The 23,468-nt window shown below is 36.5% G+C and overlaps 1 protein-coding gene across 2 annotated transcripts in view; it reads left to right on the forward strand.

Annotated features, from left to right (window-relative positions):
• TSGA10 (testis specific 10) overlaps nt 1-23,468 on the forward strand; it is a 145,601-nt gene that overhangs the window by 104,292 nt on the left and 17,841 nt on the right. For both annotated transcript variants that reach the window (XM_058428415.1, XM_058428414.1), the window contains exons 14-16: nt 4,179-4,388; nt 18,734-18,936; nt 20,882-21,031. In XM_058428415.1, coding sequence (XP_058284398.1) covers nt 4,179-4,388; nt 18,734-18,936; nt 20,882-21,031 — 563 coding nt within the window. The remainder of the gene's footprint in view (nt 1-4,178; nt 4,389-18,733; nt 18,937-20,881; nt 21,032-23,468) is intronic.

The raw sequence follows: 23,468 nt of genomic DNA on the forward strand, positions 1-23,468 counted from the left end.
TCTCAATAGATTAGGTATTGATGGGACGTATCTCAAAATAATAAGAGCTATCTATGACAAACCCACAGCCAATATCATACTGAATGGGCAAAAACTGGAAGCATTCTCTTTGAAAACTGGCACAAGACAGGGATGCCCTCTCTCACCACTCCTATTCAACATAGTGCTGGAAGTTCTGGCCAGGGCAATCAGGCAGGAGAAGGAAATAAAGGGTATTCAATTAGGAAAAGAGGAAGTCAAATTGTCCCTGTTTGAAGATGACATGATTGTATATCTAGAAAACCCCATTGCCTCAGCCCCAAATCTCCTTAAGCTGATTAGCAACTTCAGCAAAGTCTCAGGATACAAAATCAATGTACAAAAATCACAAGCATTCTTGTACACCAATCACAGACAAACAGAGAGCCAATTCATGAGGGAACTCCCATTCACAATTGCTTCAAAGAGAATAAAATACCTAGGAATCCAACTTACAAGGGATGTGAAGGACCTCTTCAAGGAGAGCTACAAACCACTGCTCAATGAAATAAAAGAGGATACAAACAAATGGAAGAACATTCCATGCTCATGGGTCGGAAGAATCAATATCGTGAAAATGGCCATACTGCCCAAGGTAATTTATAGATTCAATGCCATCCCCATCAAGCTACCAATGACTTTCTTCACAGAATTGGAAAAAACTACTTTAAAGTTCATATGGAACCAAAAAAGAGCCCGCATCTCCAAGTCAATCCTAAGCCAAAAGAACAAAGCTGGAGGCCTCACGCTACCTGACTTCAAACTATACTACAAGGCTACAGTAACCAAAACAGCATGGTATTGGTACTACAACAGAGACATAGATCAATGGAACAGAACAGAGCCCTCAGAAATAATGCCACATATCTACAACTATCTGATCTTTGACAAACCTGACAAAAACAGGAAATGGGGAAAGGATTCCCTATTTAATAAGTGGTGCTGGGAAAACTGGCTAGCCATATGTAGAAAACTGAAACTGGATCCCTTCCTTACACCTTATACAAAAATTAATTCAAGATGGATTAAAGACTTACATGTTAGACCTAAAACCATTAAAATCCTACAAGAAAACCTAGGCAATACCATTCAGGACATAGGCGTGGGCAAGGACTTTGTGTCTAAAACACCAAAAGCAATGGCAACAAAAGGCAAAATTGACAAATGGGATCTAATTAAACTAAAGAGCTTCTGCACAGCAAAAGAACCTACCATTAGAGTGAACAGGCAACCTACAGAATGGGAGAAAATTTTTGCAATCTACTCATCTGACAAAGGGCTAATATCCAGAATCTACAATGAACCCAAACAAATTTACAAGAAAAAAACAAACAACCCCATCAAAAAGTGGGCGAAGGACATGAACAGACACTTCTCAAAAGAAGACATTTATGCAGCCTAAAAACACATGAAAAAATGCTCATCATCACTGGCCATCAGAGAAATGCAAATCAAAACCACAATGAGATACCATCTCACACCAGTTAGAATGGCCATCATTAAAAAGTCAGGAAACAACAGGTGCTGGAGAGGATGTGGAGAAATAGGAACACTTTTACGCTGTTGGTGGGACTGTAAACTAGTTGAACCATTGTGGAAGTCAGTGTGGCGATTCCTCAGGGATCTAGAACTAGAAATACCATTTGACCCAGCCATCCCATTACTGGGTATATACCCAAAGGACTGTTAATCATGCTGCTATAAAGACACATGCACACGTATGTTTATCGCGGCACTATTCACAATAGCAAAGAGTTGGAACCAACCCAAATGTCCAACAACGATAGACTGGATTAAGAAAATGTGGCACATATATACCATGGAATACTATGCAGCCATAAAAAATGATGAGTTCATATCCTTTGTAGGGACATGGATGAAACTGGAAACCATCATTCTCAGTAAACTATCGCAAGGACAAAAAACCAAACACCGCATGTTCTCACTCATAGGTGGGAATTGAACAATGAGAACTCATGGACACAGGAAGGGGAACATCACACTCCGGGGACTGTTGTGGGGTTGGGCGGGGGGACAGCATTAGGAGATATACCTAATGTTAAATGACGAGTTAATGGGTGCAGGAAATCAACATGGCACATGGATACATATGTAACAAACCTGCACATTGTGCACATGTACCCTAAAACCTAAAGTATAATAAAAAAAAAAATTCTAAATTTTTTTTTGTGATTTCTTCTTTGACCTATGTGTTATCTAGAAGTATGTTGTTAAATTTCTAAATATTTTGGGATTTTCCAACTATCCTTCTGTTAATGTATTTCTAGTTCAACTCCATTGTGGTCTGAGAGTATACTTTGTATGATTTTTGCTCTTTTAAGTTTGTTCAGATGTGTTTTACAGGGCATATGTAGTCTGTCTTAGTGAATGTTGCATGTGAGCTTGAAAAGAATGTGTATTCTGCTGTTTTTGGATAAAGTACTCCGTAAATATTTAGATCCAATTGATTGATAATGCTGTTTAGTTGAATTGTATCCTTGCTGACTTTCTGCCTGCTTGATCTGTCAATTACTGATACATGGGTGTTGCATTCTCCAATAATAATCCATAATAGTAATCTAGAATAGTAGATATGGGTATCTCTCCTTGCCATCCTATCAATTTTTTTTGCCTCATATATGTTGGCATGCTCTGTTGTTAGGAATGTGCACATTAAGGATTGTTATGTCTTCTTTGAAAATTAACTTTTTACAATCATTATGTCATGCCCTCTCTTTATTACTGATAATTTTCCTTTCCCTGAAATTTGCTTTGTCTGAAATTAATGTAGCTACCCCAACTTTCCTTTTATTAGCATTAACATTTGAATATTAATATTAATTTATTGTAGATAAATAAGTAGATCTTGTTTTCTTATCCACTCTGACTATTTGTCTTAATTGGGGTATATAGATTAGTCACAGTTAAAGTAATTATAGTTGGATTAGTATTTCCCGTATTTATAAGTATCTTTAACTTATTGCCCTATTCATTTGTTTGTTTAGTCTTTAGCTGCTCTTCTGCCTTTTCTGGTTTTAATTGAGCATGTTATATAATTCCATTTTGTTTTTTCTCTTGGGGTATTAATTATATTTTCTTTGTATTTATATAGTTATTTGTATCATTATTTGATTAATATATGACTCCTGTGGTAGTCTGGATGTTTCATTAGAGGAGATATCGCATACCATCAAATATGTACCTAGGCACAGTGACTGGAACATAGAGTACATTCAATAAATATGTGATGAATGGGTAGGTGGATGGAAGGATGGATAAAAAGTTGGCTTGGAGAATAAGAAAGAGTGAGTGAGGAAGGAAGGGAAGAGATAGAGAAAAAGTAGGAGTGAATTATGGCCAAATAACTTATAATGGGAGCAAATTCTAGTGCTTTACACTTGTAAAATCACTTGTAAAAACACATAAATTTATTTGCCTCTCAGTTCTACTTGTCTTCACATTATAGCAAACAAATACTTCTCTGTAGGTGACAATGCACTTACATAAGATTTTTCTGAAAGAAAAGGGTGGGGGTGGAATTATCTTGAACATTCGAAAGAATTTATGTAACTTGAATCTCATAGTTTTAAAAACATACTCTTATTTCCTATAATGTGGATATATACTTAATTTATACTTGCCCTTAGTCTTTTTCCCTCAGAGGTATTAGTAAGTGTTAAAGAGTTACCAGTTTTCATTTTATGACATTATGATTGAAATTGACATGCCAGTCAAGAATTCAAAAACAGATGTTGTGAATAAAACAGTGGCTAGCATTTTTGTTTTTAACAACAACAATAGCATTTGTATTATAAAATAATTGAAACTGGCTAGTACAGGTAAAACTGTTGGTCAAATGATGTGTCTCAACTAGCTTTGGGGCTGGAGACTTTTAAGTGGGAAAAGTTTTTTTTTCCTAAGTACATTAAAAAGAATGACCAGTTGACGACCCTGCTCATGAATTTTATATAAAAAAAATCAAAACCCGAATTTATCTTAGAGTGTTTTGTACATATTGTTACCACCTGTATTATCTAAAACTTCATACAATCTAAGTGCACTACTCTTAGATTTGCCCCACTTCATTTTTCCATGTTATAGTTTTCTTCCAGTTTAATATATATATGTATACATACATAGATATAATTTTATTCTTACAGCACTTAAATGCAGAAAGGTCTTACAAGTCCCAGATTTCTACCTTACATAAATCTGTTGTAAAAATGGAAGAGGAGCTTCAGAAGGTTCAGTCTGAAAAAGTGTCCGCTCTTGCAGATTTGTCTTCTACTAGGGAACTCTGTATTAAACTTGACTCAAGCAAAGAACTTCTTAATCGACAGCTGGTTGCTAAAGATCAAGACATAGAAATGGTATGTAATATATTTTTAAAATCTTCTTTAAAATTGCTATTACTGTAAAGTTAGTGTAATTTCGGAAAAGTAAGTTCTTTTTTATGTAATATTACATCAAGCCATGTCTTTGAGCTTAGATTTTATTTTTACAATCCAAGAAGTTAGTTTATGACAGCTGTATTCCAAACAACTTAAGACTCTAACAAAAACTCTTCCTTTGAGCATGTAATTTGCATTTACTTTTAGCCAGCAGAATCATAAAACACATTGACATAGTGATCAGCAAAGAACCATGAGGTTGAGGTTTATTTAGCTAAATTGTAACTTTAATGATATTCTTTTAAGCTAAATTTATTTACTAATTGGCCGGGTTCTTCTAACTGTAACTCAGTTGATTGTATCTACTTTGTGCCTGACATTGTACTTGCCACTGGGAGTATAATATTCAAAAGATATAGGTTCCTGTCCTCAGGGACTTCCCATTGACATACAACTAATTTGTAATGAATGATATATTAATAAGAGACACTAAAAGCTTTATAGAGGAAATTTCTATTCAGCCCAGGAATATCAGGGAGGAGTATACAAGGAGATACTCAGGAGCTCTAAAGGAATGAGGCATCCCATTCAGAAGGAAAAACAACACAGACAAGGGTATGGAGTGAATAATAAGTACTTTGTAATGGCTAGTGTAGCATGCATGGGAGGAAGTGGCTGGAGAGATAAAGCCCGAATTTTAAAGGGGTATGTATAGAAGATGCATAGTGTATTTGAAATAGTGGAAAATTTTGGTCATGTTTAAAGTTCTGTTATTACCAAACCCTATTGAACCTTTATTTTTTTAATTTTTGAAACGGAGTCTCACTCTGTCGCCAGGCTGGAGTGCAGTGGCATGATCTCGGCTCACTGCAACCTCCGACTCCCTGGTTCAAGTGATTCTCCTGCCTCAGCCTCCCGAGTAGCTGGGATTACAGGTGCCCGCCACCACACCTGGCTGATTTTTGTATTTTTAGTAAGACAGTATTTCACCATGTTGGCCAGGCTGGTCTTGAACTCCTGACCTCAAGTGATCTGCCCACCTCAGCCTCCCAAAGTGCTGGGATTACAGCAGTTTAGTTTTGAATGCAGCCACTTTATCTGCCAACTTGAAGACAGTTGTCATTCTCCCCTGAAGTGACAGATGGAGTTTGTTGAGCAGGTTGTATAGGTCATACAAGTAAGTTTTGAGACCCATTCTCTGTCACTAAAATGTGCTTCCAGTGGTGACATTTTCTGAAAGAAATCTCTGGAGTTGCTCTCATAACTCAAAAACTCTGGCCAGTGATACACCTTTAGAAAGTCATCTCACTTCTGTATATAAGAGAAGACGTGTTTGCTCTGCATCCGTCTCTTCACGGAGCTATGCGAACAGACATGAGTTAAGGGCATGTACTTTAATGTGGCTGATGATTTTAATCACGTCCTGCAAAACGTTGTTAAGTTCAGGTGACATTTTTTGGATAGCCAGCATTTCTCTATAGATGACACAGTGTGTAGACTCACATTCAGAAGTGACCTGTTTGACCCAAGTAATGAAATCAGAAAGCTATCCATCCAGCCATGGCAACCACTGCCATCTGCACATATACTGACACAAAATGACCAGTTCAGTTTTCCTGATATGTAGTCATTCAAAGACTTGAGTAGTCTGCAACTGTGATGTTGGTTGGCAACAAAAGTGCACATAACATATCTTCATGCACATGCTCCTGAAAAATATATCACACAGAAACAAGCATTGTTGCCTTGCTGTCAACATCCGTATATTCATCAACCTGGATTGCATACCACGGTGACTCATTAATCCTCTCTAACAACTGTGTCGCAATATCCTCTGTTATTTCATCAATTCATCTAGTTATTGGTGCTAGCCAAAAGAGGAGCACTTGCCACCTTTTGAACTTCAGCCTCTTCTAAAATTTTATGACATATATCCTTATCAGTAGGCAGGATCAACTCTCCACCCATAGCAAAGGGCTTCTTAGCATTAGCAATGTATTTAGCCACTAAGAATGATGCTCTCAGTGGAGATACATTTGATGAAGTGGTGGCCTTTAATAATTTCTTCTGTTCTTTGTGTTCACATTTTTTTTCTTTTGAAAAACTCCAAAGGCTTGTCTTTTAATACGGGGTGCTTGGTCTCCAAGTGGCAAAGCAGTTTTGAAGGTTTCATGGTTTCACTGGATAGTCGGTCACTACATTTTATGCAAAGCACACTTGGAGAATGTGAATCACCTGTTGCAATGAACCTGTAATTTAAGTAGGACTTGGTATTTTCTTTTAAATGCAGCTTTCCTTTTGTTGACAGTCTTAGATTCTTCTGCTGTCTCATCATTGGGTCTTTTGCCCTTTTCAAAGACGCTCTCTAGTGATGTTTGTTTTTTACTCATTTTGACTAGGGTTAGCTTGTGGGCTTACCGAAACTGTGACTCAGACGAGTACTCAGTGCAGGAAAGAGACACAGATGGAAGTGGTAAATAAAAAAATGGGCAGGCCACATGCAGACTAAAATAAGTGTCAGATTCTGACTTAAAGCCTGCCACTAGATGCAGCTGTACAATTGAAGCACATCAACTCACTTGCCACTATAAAGCCTACCACCAGATGCAACTTAATTGTCACTTGCCACTCAGCAATAGGGTTTTGATATGAGTCTGCAAGCAATTGATTTATTAAGGTCTCTGTGCAGTCAAATCTCTCTGCTAATGTTAATGTATATTTGCAGCAGCTCCCCAGAGCTAACATCAGTGCCTCAGCTCCACCTCAGATCATCAGGCATTAGATTCCTTTAAAGAGTGCACAACTGAGATCCCTTGCCTGTGTAGTTCACGATAGGGTTCCACTCCTATGAGAATCTAATGCTGCTGCAGATCTGACAGGAGGCAGAGTTCAGACAGTAATGCGAGTGATGGGGAGCAGTTGTAAATACAGATGAAGCTTTGCTGGCTCACCTGCCATTCACCTCCTGCTGTGTAGCCCGGTTCCTAACAGACCACAGACTGGTAGCGGTCTGTGGCCCGGGGGTTAGGGACTCCTGCTTTATCAGACATGTGTTTTGCAAATATTTTCTTTCACTAAGTATGTGGCTTGTGATTTTTATCCTCTTAACATGGTCTTTCTCAATTAAAAAGTTTTTAATTTTGATGAAGTCGCATTTATAAATTTTCCTTTTATGGATTGTGCTTTTGGCTTTAAGTCTAAAAATTATTTGCTATAGCTCTAAATCTCAAAGATTTTCCTACTTCTTATTCTAAATGTTTTATAGTTTTATTTTTCACATTTAATTCCGTGACCCATTTTGAGTTAATTCTGTGTAAAGTGTGAGGTTGACATAGAGGTTCTTTTTTTTTTTTTTTTTTTTTTTGGCCTATGAGTATCCAACTGCTTCTGTACCATTTGTTTTAAAAAGCTATCTTTCTGCCATTGAATTGATTTTGTACCCTTGTGAAAAATCAGTTGGGTATATTTGTGTGGGTCTGTTTCTTGGTTTTCTATTCTTTTACATTTACCTATATATCTGTCTTTCACCCAATACCACAGAACTTTGATTACTGTAGTTATATATTAAGTCTTTAATTTAGGTTCATCTGCTTTATTCTTTTTTTTTTCAAAATTGTTTTAGGTATTCTAATCTCTTTGATTTTTCACATAAATTTTAGAATAATCTTTTTATATCTTTAAAAATCCTGCTTGAATTTTGATAGGAATTGCATTAAAATTGCATTAACTTGGGGAGAATTAACATCTTTACTATGCTAAGGCCTCCAATTCATGAACGTGATATGTCTTATTTAGATCTTCCTTGATTTCTTTTGTTAACTGTGTAGTTTTCAGCATGCAAGTTCTGTACGTTTAGATTTCCACCTACAAAATAAAAATAAGTATTCTTTTTTTGAGCTATTGTAAGTGGTATTTTAGTTTTAATGTCATCGTCAATGTGTTCCTTGCTAGTATGTAGAAGTACAATTGATTTTTGTTTTTTCATTTTCTTTTGGTTTGATTTTAGAGATTGGGTCTCACTCTGTCGCCCAGGCTGGAGTGCAGTGGCACATAGATTACTGCAGTCTTGAACCCCTGGGCTCAAGTAATTCTTTCACCTCAGCCTCCCAAGTAGCTAGGTGGCACTGCAGACATGTGTCACCATGCCTGACTAATATTTTGATTTTTGTAGAGATGGGGTCTTGCTATGTTGCCCAGGCTGGTCTCGAACTTCTGGCCTTAAGCAATCCTCCTGCCCCAGCCTCCCAAAATGCTGGGATTACAGGCATTAGCCAGCATGCCCAGCCAACAATTTTAATTTTTTTTTTGAGACAGAGCCTTGCTCTGTCCCCCAGGCTGGCAGACAGTGGCACGATCTTGGCTCACTGCAACCTCTGCCTCCAGGTTGAAGTGATTCTCCTGCCTCAGCCTCCCGAGTAGCTGGGATTACAGGCATGTGCCAACATACCCAGCTAATTTTTGTGTATTTAGTAGAGACGGGGTTTCACCATGTTTCCCAGGCTGGTCTCGAACTCCTGACCTCAAGTTATATGCCCGCCTCAGCCTCCCAAAGTGCTGGGATTACAGGCATGAGCCACCGTGCCCAGCCAACAGTTTTAATTTTTGAATGTTTATCTTGTGTCCTATGAACTTGCCAAATCCACTTACTAGTTCTAGGAGTTTTCCTGCAGATTCCATGAGGTTTTCTAGGTGAACAGCCACTATATCTGAAAATAAGAACAGTTTTATTCTTTTCTGTTCTGTTTGCCTTTTCTTGCCTTCTTGCACTGTTTCGTACTTAAGCACTGTGTCAGTTAAGAATGGTGAAAGTGGACATCTTATCTTCTTCCCAGTATTAGGCAGAAAGCATTCAGTGTTTCACCACTAGCGTTATCTGTAGTATTTTGCAGTTGCTCTTTTTCAAGTAGAGGGATTTCCCCTCTATTCCCATATTTCTAAGTGGTTTTATCATAGATTGATGTTGAATTTTGTCAAATGCTTTTTCAGCATCTAATTATAAGATCCAATGATTTTTCTTCTTTAGCCTATTAATATGATAGATCACATTGGTTGTTTTTGAATATTGAACTAGCCTTCCATCCCTGAGATCATTCAGATAATTTTAAATAAGATAAGAGAAGTTAGGGTCAAAAATATCTATATTGCCACCTTCGTTCTCCATAAAAATAGTTTAAAGCACTATCTGGACCTTTTTTTCAGTCTTAGTTTTCTTTGCTTTTCTTTTTTTTAAAATACATTTACTGAGATATATTTGTTGATATATAATTCACATAATATACAATATATCCTGCTCTTGATTTTCTATCTCTTTTGTGGGGTGAGGGGAGGGGGGAGGGACAGCATTAGGAGGTATACCTAATGCTAAATGACGAGTTAATGGGTGCAGCAAAACAACATGGCACATGGATACATATGTAACAAACCTGCACATTGTGCACATGTACCCTAAAACCTAAAGTATAATAAAAAAAAATAGTATATCTATTAACTAACTCTTCTCAAGAGGAATTTTGAGAACATGAATTCCAAATATTCTTCCTTTAACATCTTTTAATGAATACTTATGTTATGGATGATTTCCTTAAGCATAATATGAGAAGTGCTTTGGAGAATCTCATATAATTTTTGAAGGAAGCAAAGGATTTTAAAAAATGTAGTCATCACCTTAGGCTACGATGGATTTCAGAACCTAAAACTAGAAAAAGGTACTTTCTCCTACTATAGACATTTTGTTACATTTCATTCTGGCTTTTTCTTTTCCTAGCCAGATTTTTGTGTTCTTTTGCATAGTTGCAAAATAATATATTAAATGGATTATTCTACTTTTTACCATTTCTGTGTAAAAAATTTAAAATTTTTATTGTATAAAACAACATGGAAAATTTTTTTACATAAAACTTTTATCACATTTTGCATTATATCCTTAAGATGGATTCCCACAAGTGTAAATTTTGGCACCTACAGCCAACAAGCTTTCAAAAAGCCACTGCTTTACAATTAAGAGGAAACGTCATGAAAACAAAAATGGAAACAATAGACCAGTTAGAAGTTGAATAGAGAGCCCTGGACAGCAGCAGCTAACAAGAGCCCTTCTGGGATCAGAACAAGCTTCAAAAACTTGCCTCAAAACCACCCCTTCTTCTGTGAGTTTGACAGAGAGTAGAATGGTTGTGATGAGGGGCTGGGGGTGAGGGGAGTAGGGGAAGAAGGGAGACGTTGGACAAGGGGTGCAAATTTTCAGTTACAAGGTGAATAAGTTTGGGAGATCTAATGTACAGCATGGTAACTACAGTTAATATACTGTATACTTGAAATTTGCTGTGAATAGATCTCATGTGTTCTTAACACACATACAATAGTAACTAGATGAGAGAGAGGTGATGGATATGTTAGTTAGCTTAATTGTGGCAGTCATTTTACAATGTATGTGTGTATCAAAACATCATGTTACATTCCTTAAGTATATATAATTTTTATTTGTCAATCATACCTCAACAATGCTTGGGTTGGGAAGTAGTACCCCTGCAAAGGGATCAAATGTAATTGGATCAGACTGTGAAGCAAGGTAACCCACAGTTGATTGTCAAAATAAATAGAACAGTCAGCTAGCAATTAATAGAGGCTAATAGTTGGATTTGATACCAGTAGGGACAGGCCAGCCAGACACTTAACAGGGAGATCAGAGAGAGAGAGACAGTCAAAGAGAGCCTGGCTAAATCCATCGCATCCTAGCAGAAGGGGCTAGAATGATTGCGTAAATGCCCATGGGAGGGGATGGGGTAACTATGTGCATACCCTGAGGAGCAACATCAGAAGCTATATACTGCAAGGGAAACAGACATCATAGAAACAGTCCAGACAAATAAATAAGGAAATAAGCCAACCATAACAAGCCCCAAGATGGGGAGGATCAGTATTTAGAGATGCTACAATATATTATTTAAAATTTCTAGTTTTCAACAACAAAAATTTAACCCTCAAAAAGCCAGGAAAATGCAGCCCATCTATAGGAAAATAAAGCAAACAAAAGAAACTGTCTTTTAGAGCAGCTTATTATTTCCTTATTATTAGTCTCTATTTGATGAGACATTGTTATTAGGCCTTCTTTTACTTTTTTCTTTCTTTTTTTAGTTGACAAATAATAATTGTGTATATTTATGGAGTACAATGTGATGTTTTGGTCTATGTATGTAGAAAGATTTGATGTATGTATGGTAGACAGGTTTAATTAAGCTAATAACATATCAATCAACTTATCAACTTATTTTTTGCGTGATATCATTAAAATTTTATTCTTTTAGCAATTTTGAATTATACAGTAGTTTATTATTAACTGTGGTCACCATACGGTGTAATAAATCACCAAAACTTATTTCTCCAGTCTAACTAAAACTTTGGACTCTGATCAACATCTCCCCTTTCTCTATCCTTCCTCCTCCCACCATTCTACTCTCTGTTTCTATAAAGTCAACTTGTTTAGATTCCACTTATAAGTAAGATCATACAGTATTTGTCTTTCTGTGCCTGGCTTATTTCACTTAGCATAATGTCCTCCAATTCCACCCAGGTTGCCATGAATGACAGAATTTTTTTCTTTTTAAAGGCCATATAGTAGAAGTCCCCAACCCTTGGGCCACAGACCTGTACGGGCCCATAGCCTGTTACCACAGACTGGTACCAGTCCTAGCTGCACAGCAGGAGGTGAGCGGTGGGTGAGTGAGCATTACTGCCTGAGCTCCACCTCCTGTCAGATCAGCAGTGGCATTAGATTCTTGTAAGAGTGTGCACCCTACTGTGAACTGCGCATGCAAGGGATCTAGGTTGCACACGCCTTATGAGAATGTAACTAATGCCTGATGATCTGAGGTGGAACAGTTTCATCCCAAAACCATCCCCACCCCCACTGCTGTCCATGGAAAAATTGTCTTCCGTGAAACCAGTTCCTGGTGACAAAAAGGTTGGGGACCGCTGCTGTATAGTATTCCATTTTGTATATATACCACATTTTCTTTATCCATTCATCCATTTATGGCCTTACTTTACCTCCTTAAGTATGACTTCCTTTATTTCTCTGAACATATTTAAAAGAGCTGCTTTGGGCCGGGCGCAGTGGCTCACGCCTGTAATCCCAGAACTTTGGGAGGCTGAGGCAGGCAGATCACGAGGTCAGGAGATCGAGACCATCCTGGCTAACATGGTGAAACTCTGTCTCTACTAAAAAAATACAAAAAAATTAGCCAGGCGTGGTGGCAGGCGCTTGTAGTCCCAGCTACTTGGGAGGCTGAGGCAGGAGAATGGTGTGAACCTGGGAGGCGGAGCTTACAGTGAGCCGAGATTGTTCCACTGCACTCCAGCCTGGGTGGCAGAGTGAGACTCCGTCTCAAAAATAAAAAAAAAAAAGAGCTGCTAAGTCTGACTGTATATGTTGCTGTCCTTTCTTCTATCAACTTCTTTAAAAGCTATAACGTTTAAAAGTGATAATTGTAACAATATATCATTGGGCTTGTGACGTATAGATGTAAGTGTAAGACTAATATCACTAGTGAGAAAAGGAAGAAATACAGCTATGTAGGAATAACATTTCTGTATTGAGCTGTAAATAAACAGTTCAACAGTAATAGTTGCAGATGTCAATACCCCACTTTCAATAATGAAGAGAGCAGCTAGGCAGAACATCAACAAGGAAATATAAGATTTCAACAACACAAAAACCAAATTGGCATTAACATAAATATATAAAACACTCTTCCAAAAACAGTAGAATACATAGTCTTCTCAACATGGAAGATCCTCCAGAACAGATCATACATTAGGCCATAATATAAGCCTCAATAGATTTAAAAGGATTGAACTTTTGCAAAGTATGTTTTCCCACCACAATGGAATTGTTAGGGATTGATAAAAGAAGAAAATTTTGTAAATTCACAAGTATAAGAAAATTGAGCAGCACATTCCGAAATAGTGGTGAGTCAAAGAAGAAATCACAAAGGAAAAAAAGAAAATATTCTGAGATTAGTGAAAATGAATGTGTACTGTGTCAAAACATATAGGATGCAGCTAAAGCAGTACTTAGAGGGAAATTTATAGCTAGAAATGCCTATCTATATTAAAAAAGAAGAAAACTCTTAAGTCACTAACCTAGCCTTCCACTTAGAACACTGGAAAAAGGGAACAAACTAAACCCACAGCAAGAAGAATGAAAATAATAATCAAGATTAGAACAGAAACTAAGTGAAGAGAAAACAATCAAGAATCAAAGAAGCCACAAGCTTGTTCTTTCAGAATACCAACAAAATTGACAAATCTTTAGCAAAGTGACAGAGTCAAATTACCAAAATCGGGAATAAGAGAAGGGACATCACTACTAACCTTATAAAAAAAGTATTATAGGGAATATTATGAATAACTGAATGCCAAAAATTAAATGCTTAGATGAAATCAACAAATTTCCAGAAAAACACAAACTATTAAAACTGACTTAAGGAAAAGTAGAAAATCTGAATAAACCTATAACCTAAAGAGGTCAAAATAGAAATTTTTAAACTTCCATAAAGTAATACCGAGGCCCAGATGGCTTCAGTTGTGAATTCTTCCAAATGATTCAAGATGCATTGATCCAGAATTTTTGCAAACTCTTCCAAAAGTAGAAGAGAACACTTCTTCATGCAATCTATGAAGCCATTATTGCCCTGAGGCCAAAGCCAGACAAAGACCTCATAGGAAAATAAAACTGCAGACTATTATCTCTTATGAATACAGATGAAAAATTCTCGAGAAAATACTATAACACTGAATCCAACAACACATAAAACGAAATTTACACCATCAAGTAGGGTTTATTCCATGAATGCTGGGTTGGTTTAACACCTGAAAAATCAATTAATACATCATCATATCAATAGAATCAAGAACAAAAACCACACAGCCTTCTCAATGGGTGCAGAAAAAGCATTTGGCAAAATCCAACATTCTTGCCTGATAAAAACACTCTATAAACTAGAAATAGAAACTTTCTTGACCTCATAAAGGGCATCTATGAAAAACCCACAGCAAACACTGTACTTAGTGGTGATTGAATGCTTTTGCCCTAAGATCAGTATCCAGACAAGAATGCCCACCTTGCCTTTTCTATTCAACATTGTAGCAGAGGTTCTAGGCAGGGCAGTTAGGCAAGAAAAAGAAATAAAAGGCATTCAGGTTGGAAAAGAAGTAAAACTATCTCTGTTTGCAGGTGACGTGATCTGAAATATAGAAAATCCTAAGAATTCACTAAAAAAGTATTAGAATAAATGAGCATCAGGGCTGTAGGACACAAGATCAATATCCAATTATATTTCTTATTTCTATACATTAACAATGAACAATCTGAAAATGAAAAAAATTATATCAAACGGAATTGCATCAAAAAGGGTAGCACTAAAAAAGGACAAATATGGCTGGACGCGGTGGCTCATGCCTGTAATCCTAGCATTTTGGGAGGCCGAGGTGGGCGGATCATGAGGTCAGGAGATCAAGACCATCCTGGCTAACATGGTGAAACCCCATCTCTACTAAAAATACAAAAATTAGCTGGGTGTGGTGGCACGTGCCTGTAATCCCAGCTACTTGGGAGGCTGAGGCAGGAGAATTGCTTGAACCAGGGAGTCAGAGGTTGCAGTGAGCCAAGATTATGCCACTGCACTCTGCCTGGCGACAGAGCAAGACTCTGTCTTAAAAAAAAAAAAAAAAGAGACAAATACTTGTACTTTACAAAACTACAGAACGTTGTCAACAGAAATTAAAGGAGACCTAAATAAATGGAAACACATGCCATGTTCATGGGCCAGAACACTTATCATTGTTAAGATGGCATTACTCCCAAAACTGATCCACAAATTTAATGCAATGCTTATCAGAATCCCAGGTGTCTTTGTAGAAATTGTCAAACTGATCTAAAATTCATATGGAAGTGCAAGTGAATAGCCAAAACAATCTTGAAAAAGAAAAACAAAGTTGGAGAATCACACTTCCTGATTTCAAAACTGGCTGCAAAACTGAAGTAATCAAGACATTGTGGTACTAGCATAAGGAAAGACATAGAGGTTGATGGAACAGAATTCAGAGTCCAGAAATGGTTTACACATTTGTGCCCAAATGATTTTTCAAAATACAGGTGCTAGGACAATTCAATGAGGAAAGAATAGTATTTTTAGCAAATGGCGTGGGGACAACCTAATATCTATGTGGAAAAGAATGAAGTTGGATCACATGCAAAGATTAACTGAAAATGAATCATAGGGCTATATGTAACAGCAAAAACTATATTAAGAAGAAAACACAGAAGTAAATCTTTGTGACTTTGGGTTAGGCAGCACTTTCTTAAATACACGTCAAAAACACAAACAAAAAAATAGATTAAGTAGACTTGATCAAAATTTTAAAAAACCTTCTGTGCTGCAAATGATATCATCAAGAAAGTGGCAAGACGATGCACAAGATGTGAGAAAACATTTGCAAACCATATATCTGATAAGAGATTCATATTCAAAATATATAGCGGTGGTTATGCCTCTAATCCTAGCATTTTGGGAGGCTGAGACAGGAGGATCGCTTGAGCCCAGGAGTTCAAGACCAGCCTGGGCAACATGGCAAAAGCCCATCTCTACAAAAAATACAAAAATTAACCAGGTGTGGTGGTGCACAGTTGTATTCCCAGCAACTTGAGAGGCTGAGGTGGGAGGTTTACTTCAGTGAGCCATCTTCATGCCTTCATGCCACTGCACTCCACCCTGGGTGACAGAATGAGACCTTGTCTCAAAAAACAAAAAACTTAATAACCCAACTAAAAAGCTGGGCAAAGGATATTAATAGACATTTCTCTACGTAAGATACATAAATGGCCAATAAACACATGAAAAGATGCTGAACATCATTAATAGAAAAATGCAAATCAAAACCATACTATTTCACAACCACTAGGATGGCTGTAATCAGAGAGCAGATAAAAAATGTTGACAAAAATGTGGAAAAAGTGAAACTCTCATACATTGCTGGTGGAAATGTAAAATAGTAAGGCAACTTTGTAAAACATTTTGGCAGTTCCTCAAAATGTTAAAAATTAGATTACCTTACAGCTCATAAATATCACTTCTGTCTATTCAAGAGGAATGAAAACATGTCCATACAAAAATTTGTATGCACATTTTTATGGCAATATTATTTATAATAGTCCCGAAGTATAATAAGTCAAATATTTTTAACTCATGAATAGAGCTGTGGTTTATCTACGCAATGGAATATTATTAGGCAATAAAAGTAATGAAGTTTTGATCCTGCTAAAACATTGATAACTCTTAAAAACATTATGCTAATAAAGGAAGCCAGTCACAAAAGACCGCATACACATTGTTTGTTTGCATTTATATGGAATATCCAGAATAAGGCAAATAGTAGAAAATAGTTTAGGGGTTCCCTAGGGCCAGAGAAGTTTCTGTGTTGGTTTTGTTTATTTTTTTTTTTTTGAGACAGGGTCTCCAGTGGCTGAGGCTGGAGTGCAGTGGCGCCATCTTGGCTCACTGTAACCTCGACTTTCTGGGCTCAAGCGATTTCCCACCTCAGCCTGCTGAGTAGCTGGGACTACAGGTCTATGTCACCATGCCTGGCTAAGTTTTTGAATTTTTTGTAGTGATGGAATTTCACCATGTTGCCCAGGCTGGTCTCAAACTCCTGAGCTCAAGCAATCCACCTACCTTGGCCTCCCGGAGTGCTGGGATTACAAGTGTTAGCCACCATGCCCAACCTTGAGTTTCCTTTTGGGATGATGAAAAAGTTCTCACATTAGATTGTGGTAATGATTGTACAACTGTGTTAATATGCTAAAAATCATTGATGGCATGTGAATTATATTTCAAAAAAGCTATTGTCAAAAAAATCACGGTCCATTTTCTACTCCTGCCAGCAAAGTATATGAGATTGCCATTGCCCAATGTAATGTTCATTAACACAAACTAACAAATCTGCCAATTAGATAGACTAGAACAATATCTTTGGCACAGTTTTTCCAGTTCAGCTGAAAGAGTTTGCTCCCAGTATGCATTTAGTAATGACCTTTTTGATGGTCATGACTAGAGTGGGGAATGCTGGTGGCGTCGATTGGGCAGAGGCCAGGGATACTGCTAAGCATCCTGTAATGCATAGTGCTGCCCCTACTCCAAATAATTATCCAACCCAAAACATCAGTAATGTTGAGGTAAGAAGCCCTGAACTAGTAATGGCATCTTGTTTTAGTTTATTTGATTACTAGTAAGGGTAAATTTTCCCCATACGTTTATAATTTAATTGTATTTCTCCTTTTGTAAATTTTCTGATCATTATCATTTAGCTCATATTTCTCATCAGTTTATATGCGTTCTTTATGTTAGTAGAAATATAAACTATTAATTTTATTTACTAAGTTTATTTGTCTTCCAGTTGTTTCCGTTCAAATTTTGGTTAAGTTTATATTGACTATCAAAATGTTTATTTTTTTAATGTGACGAAACTTTTTTTTGCATTGTATCTAGCTTAGAAAATTTCCCTACCTACCTATCTCCCTTCCCTGTAATTTCATTTTTATTTCTTTTCACTGGAATTTAAAGCTTACCTTTTCAAATTTAACTTTTTAAATGCATATAGAATTTGTTATGTATATTACAAGATAAGAAATAATTGTTTTCTAAATACTAGTGACTGTTCTTCCTCCTTTTTAAAAAACATTTGTCTCACTGAGCATATTTTAAGGCTCAAGATACTTTTCAAAAGGAAGCTTTCCACAAGTTTATGCAAGAGAATATAAGAAATTACTCCTTATATTAATTATAATTGTGTTTAATTATATTATTAAACACAATTATAATTAATCATATTAAGAGAATATAAGAGATTACTCTTTATATAAGAATATAAGAGATTACTCCTTATATTCTTTAATTATGGAGTCCAATGATATTCTATAAGCATGTAGCTCACCTAACTGAGGACAAAGCAGTGCTCACAGATATCATCCTGTCAGTCTTGCAGGGGTATATAAAGAAATATCAAAGCTGGTAGTGGAAACTGGTTGCAGTTTGAAATTAATAAGCCTTTTCTTAATGAATTTTCTGATATGATCAGAGAGATGGAGAAAGTGATACTATACATACATGTGTGGTGTGTTTATTTGGTAAGAAGGAGGGACACAATTTCAAATCACATTAAAAGTAGCTGCCGGTTTATAACAGATTATGAAAATTTTGTGAGTCCCTGATAATATAATAGTTAAGTGAATTAATGGGAATAAGTGTAGATATCTTCTTATTATTGTACAGATGGAGAATGAGTTACATTCTGCTCTTTCTGAAATTGAACTCCTGAGGAGTCAGATGACAAATGAGAGAATCTCCATGCATAATCTAGAAGCTTTGCTGGTGGCCAGTCGAGACAAAGAATGTCAGTCTCAGATAGCACTTCAAGAAAAAGAATCTGAAATTCAGCTTCTTAAAGAACACCTTTGTTTGGCAGAAGATAAAATGTGAGTTGTTCAGCAATATAAAGTCATACATCTTAATTTTTTGGTACTTTAGTAGAATTTTTAAGCTAGAATTTAGAGAATTTGCCTCCTATAATTTGCCTAAGGATCAGAAATATTGTGATTTGCCTAAGAGGTGGTACTTTTTCTATTATATTTTTCTTATCTAATTTTAAGTTTAATGATCTCTATTGGTTCTTTCCAACAGAGTTTTGAGTATAATAGAATGTCTGATCTAAAATACTGCCTTTAGGAAATATAACAAAATGAGAAAAAAAATTAACCAGTTTGAAACCAGAAGAATTTTCATATTTAGACCAATATATTGCAACCTAGTATTTGCATTTGCCACATCATATTTTCTTTTGTACCTGTTGCATGTACTGGGTACCTAGAAGAACACCTGCATTCACAAAATACAGAAGACTTCTCGGGATATTGATTTTGGCTTCTTTTCTTTCTTTTTTTTTTTTTTCTTTTTTTGTCTTTTTTTTTTTTAGGCTCTCTAGCACTCCTAGAACCTTCTTAAAAGATGTTTGGCTGGAGAATTGGGTGGAATTGCCTCCCTGTATAGTGAATTTTTTTTCTGTTAAACTTGGTCACCTCTCATAAAAACTGATGGGGGACCCTTAACCCCTATTCTTACCTGTCCCATCTAACACTTTTCATCCAGCCTCCACTCTGTCCTCACATCTGAGGTCAGGGCATGGGGAAGGATAAGAAGCATGGTCTTGGCAATCAGCCACTCCTAGGAGCCCCTGACAAGGCAAGGGCTTCAGAACCAGGGCCACTTTCCTTCAGAAACTGTTTTCAGGTTATGGTGGCGGTGACTGAGTCCTTCTTTTCCATTACTGTAGCTAGGCTATTATGATTCCTTCAACAGGTTTTGCAGGATCACTTTCTCAAGATGGTAGGTGGAAGTCTACCTTCGTGAAATACGCCAAAACTTCCACCCTAAGGGCTATACTCTGTTTTAGACTGGCTGGTAAATACTAACGCTTAGAATGAGCATGAGAAATGTTTGTTACTAGTCTCTAAAGTTTAGATTTCAGCAGTCTATAATAATATCCTGAAAGCAAGTGAAGAGGATAGAATGTTCTGTGTGAGTGGCATTCATCAATGTTTATCTTCCCTATGATACTGTGCCTTATTACAGGTTTTTTGAGGCATTGTTTAGCCTTAAGGAAGATTCTATTAAACTGAAGATTGTGTATGCCAAATTTCATTATAAGGCACTTGGTTGAATAGATATATATAAAACAGACCATATTAATCATGGAGCTAGTGAATTCCGGTGTTAATTGTTTGATCATACTACTACTTTATATAATACCTCTAAGTACTTACATAAAAAACAATTTATAGTAAGTAGTATAGACAGATGATGTATAATATGCTCCCACAGGGAAACTGAAACAGAGAAGGATTAACTAATTAAATGGGACTGGGATTGCTTAGGCTTTTCAAGTAGGCTACTCTGCATACTTACCATGTCTAACATGGGCATATTTTAGATGTACTAATAAATCTGGCCATAAAAATCACAATGTGATTTGGATCCAGCTGAGAAACCACTATCAATATGGTTTAATGTACCCCAGAATCATAGCCATATTTTAAGTTTAGTCAACTGTAACTCGTATCTTCTTTTAAACGGGGCCATCCAGAGTAAAGATGTGGCCCAGTTCAGAAATGTTGTCACACAATTGGAAGCTGATTTAGACATTACCAAAAGACAACTAGCAACAGAGTGCTTTGAAAGGTAAGTTTATCTGTATGCAAGCTCAAAAACAATGCTTTTCAGCATGGAAAGCATTGTTTCTTAGGTAACAATAGGTTTTAGTTCTTTTATGATGGTTAGATTTTCAAGTATGAATTGAGCTAGTTTTATGATAGTTTTAATAATTTTGCTGGATATAAAATTTAAAGCATCGCTATTTTGCTTTAGGGAGAGGGCCGTACGAGAACTTCGCTGCCAAAATTATTCAAGTAATGCTTATCATATGAGTTCTACAATGAAGCCAAATACAAAATGTCATTCATCAGAACGTGCTCACCATCGATCTCCTGACCGAGGCCTTGATCAATCATTAGAAGAGTGAGTCTGTTTAAGGATCCATTCTCTTGAGATCAAATAGCAGTATCTAGTATAGTGAACATTTGGGGGAATAAGGAAACTCAATAGTCTGTCTTTAATAGTGATATTTAAACATGATTACCAAGATATATTGATATAAAATACAGGATTTTGATAATTAGAATTATATATATTATACTAAAGTGAAAGGTCTGATATTTTATCTGTTTGCATAAATTATATATTTTTTTATTTCCATGGTTTTGGGGGAACAGGTGGTTTTTTGTTACACAGGTAAGTTCCTTAGCAGTAATTTCTGAGATTTTGGTGCATCCAACACCCAAACAGTGTGCACTGTACCCAATGTGTACTCCTTTATTCCTCACTCTTCTCCCATCCTTCCCCCTGAATCCCCAAAGTCCAATGTATCATTCTTATAACTTTCATCCTCATAGCTTAGCTCTCACTTAAAGGGAGAACGTATGATATTTGGTTTTCCATTCCTGAGTTACTTCCCTTAGAATAATGGTCTCCAACTCCATCCAGGTTGCTACGAATGCCATTATTTCGTTCCTTTTTATGGCTGAGTAGTATTCCCTGGTATATTTATACCACATTTTCTTTATCCACTTGTTGGTCAATAGGCATTTAGGCTGATTCCATATTTTTGCAATTGCAAATTGTGCTGCTACAAACATGCACGTGCAAGTATCTTTTTCATATAATGACTTCTTTTCCTCTGAATAGATACCCAGTAGTTGGATAGATGGATCAAATGGTAGTTACACTTTCAGTTCTAAATGGAATCTCTGTACCGTTTTCCTTAGTGGTTGTACTAGTTTCCATTCCCACGAGCAGTGTAAATGAAAACATTCCCTTTTCACCACATCTATGCCAACATCTATGCTTTTTGATTTTTTAATTATGGCCATTCTTGCAGGAGTAAGGTAAGTATCTCATTGTGGTATTAATTTGCATTTCCCTGATAATTAGTGATGATGAGCACCTTTTCATATGTTCATTGGGCATTTGTATATATTCTTTTGAGAATTGCTTATTCATGTCCTTAGCCCACTTTTTGATGGGATTATGTTTTGTTTTGTTTTTTTCTTGCTGATTTGTTTGACTTCCTTGTAGATTCTGGATATTAGTCCTTTGCTGGATGCACGTTTGGGAAGATTTTCTCCCACTCTGTTTACTCTGCTGATTATTTCTTTTGCTGTGCAGAAGGTTTTTAGTTTAATTAAGTCCCGTCTACTTATATTTGTTTTTGTTTCATTTGCTTTTGGGTTCTTGGTCATGAAATCTTTGCCTAAGCCAAAGTTCAGAAGACCTTTACCAATGTTATCTTCTAGAATTTTTATGGTTTCAGATGTTAGATTTAGGTCTTTGATCATCTTGAGTTGATTTTTGTATAAGGTGAGAGATGAGGATCTAGTTTCATTCCTCTACATGTGGCTTCCCAATTATCCCAGCACCATTTGTTGAATAAGATGTCATTTCCCCACTTTATGTTTTTGTTTGCTTTGTCAAAAATCAGTTGGCTGTAAGTATTTGGCTTCATTTCTGGGTTCTCTATTCTGTTTCATTGGTCTATGTGCCTATTTTTATATCAGTACCATGCTGTTTTGATAACTATAGTCTTGTAGTATAGTTTGAAGTCAGATAATGTGATGCCTCCAGATTTGTTCTTTTTGCTTAGTCTTGCTATGTGGGGTCTTTTGAGGTTCCATATGAATTTTAGGATTGTTTTCCTAGTTCTGTGAAGAATGATTATGGTACTTTGATTGGAACTGCATTGAATTTGCATATTGCTTTTGGCAGTATAGTCGTTTTTACAATATTGATTCTCCACGAGCATGGGATGTGTTTCCATTTGTTTGTATCATCAGTGACTTCTTTCAGCAGTGTTTTGTAGTTTTCCTTGTAGAATTCTTTCACCACCTTGATTAGGTATACTCCTAAGTCGGTATTTTTGTTTGTTTGTTTGTTTTTTGCTGCCATCGTAAAAGGAGTTGAGTTATTGATTTGTTTCTAAGCTTGATCACTGTTGGTGTATAGCAGTGCTACTGATTTGTGCACATTAATTTTGTGTCCTGAAACTTTACTGAATTCATTTATCAGATCTGGGAGCTTTTTGGATGAGTCTGTAGGGTTTTCTAGGTATATGATCATATCATCAGTGAACAGTGATAGTTTGACTCTTTACTGATTTAGGTGCCCTTTATTTTTTTCTCTTGTCTGATTGCTTTGTCTAGGACTTCAGATACTATGTTGAATAGAAGCGATGAAAGTGGGCATCCTTGTCTTGTTCGAGCTCTCAGGAGGAATGCTTTCAACTGTCCCCATTCAGTATAATGTTGGCTGTGGGTGTGTCATAGATAGCTTTTATTACCTTGAAGTGTGTGTCCCTCCTATAGCAGTTTTGCTGAGGGTTTTGACCATAAGGGATGCTGGA

This window comes from Hylobates moloch, unplaced genomic scaffold (genome assembly GCF_009828535.3).
Source record: "Hylobates moloch isolate HMO894 unplaced genomic scaffold, HMol_V3 SCAFFOLD_15, whole genome shotgun sequence".
Taxonomy (NCBI): Eukaryota; Metazoa; Chordata; class Mammalia; order Primates; family Hylobatidae; genus Hylobates; species Hylobates moloch.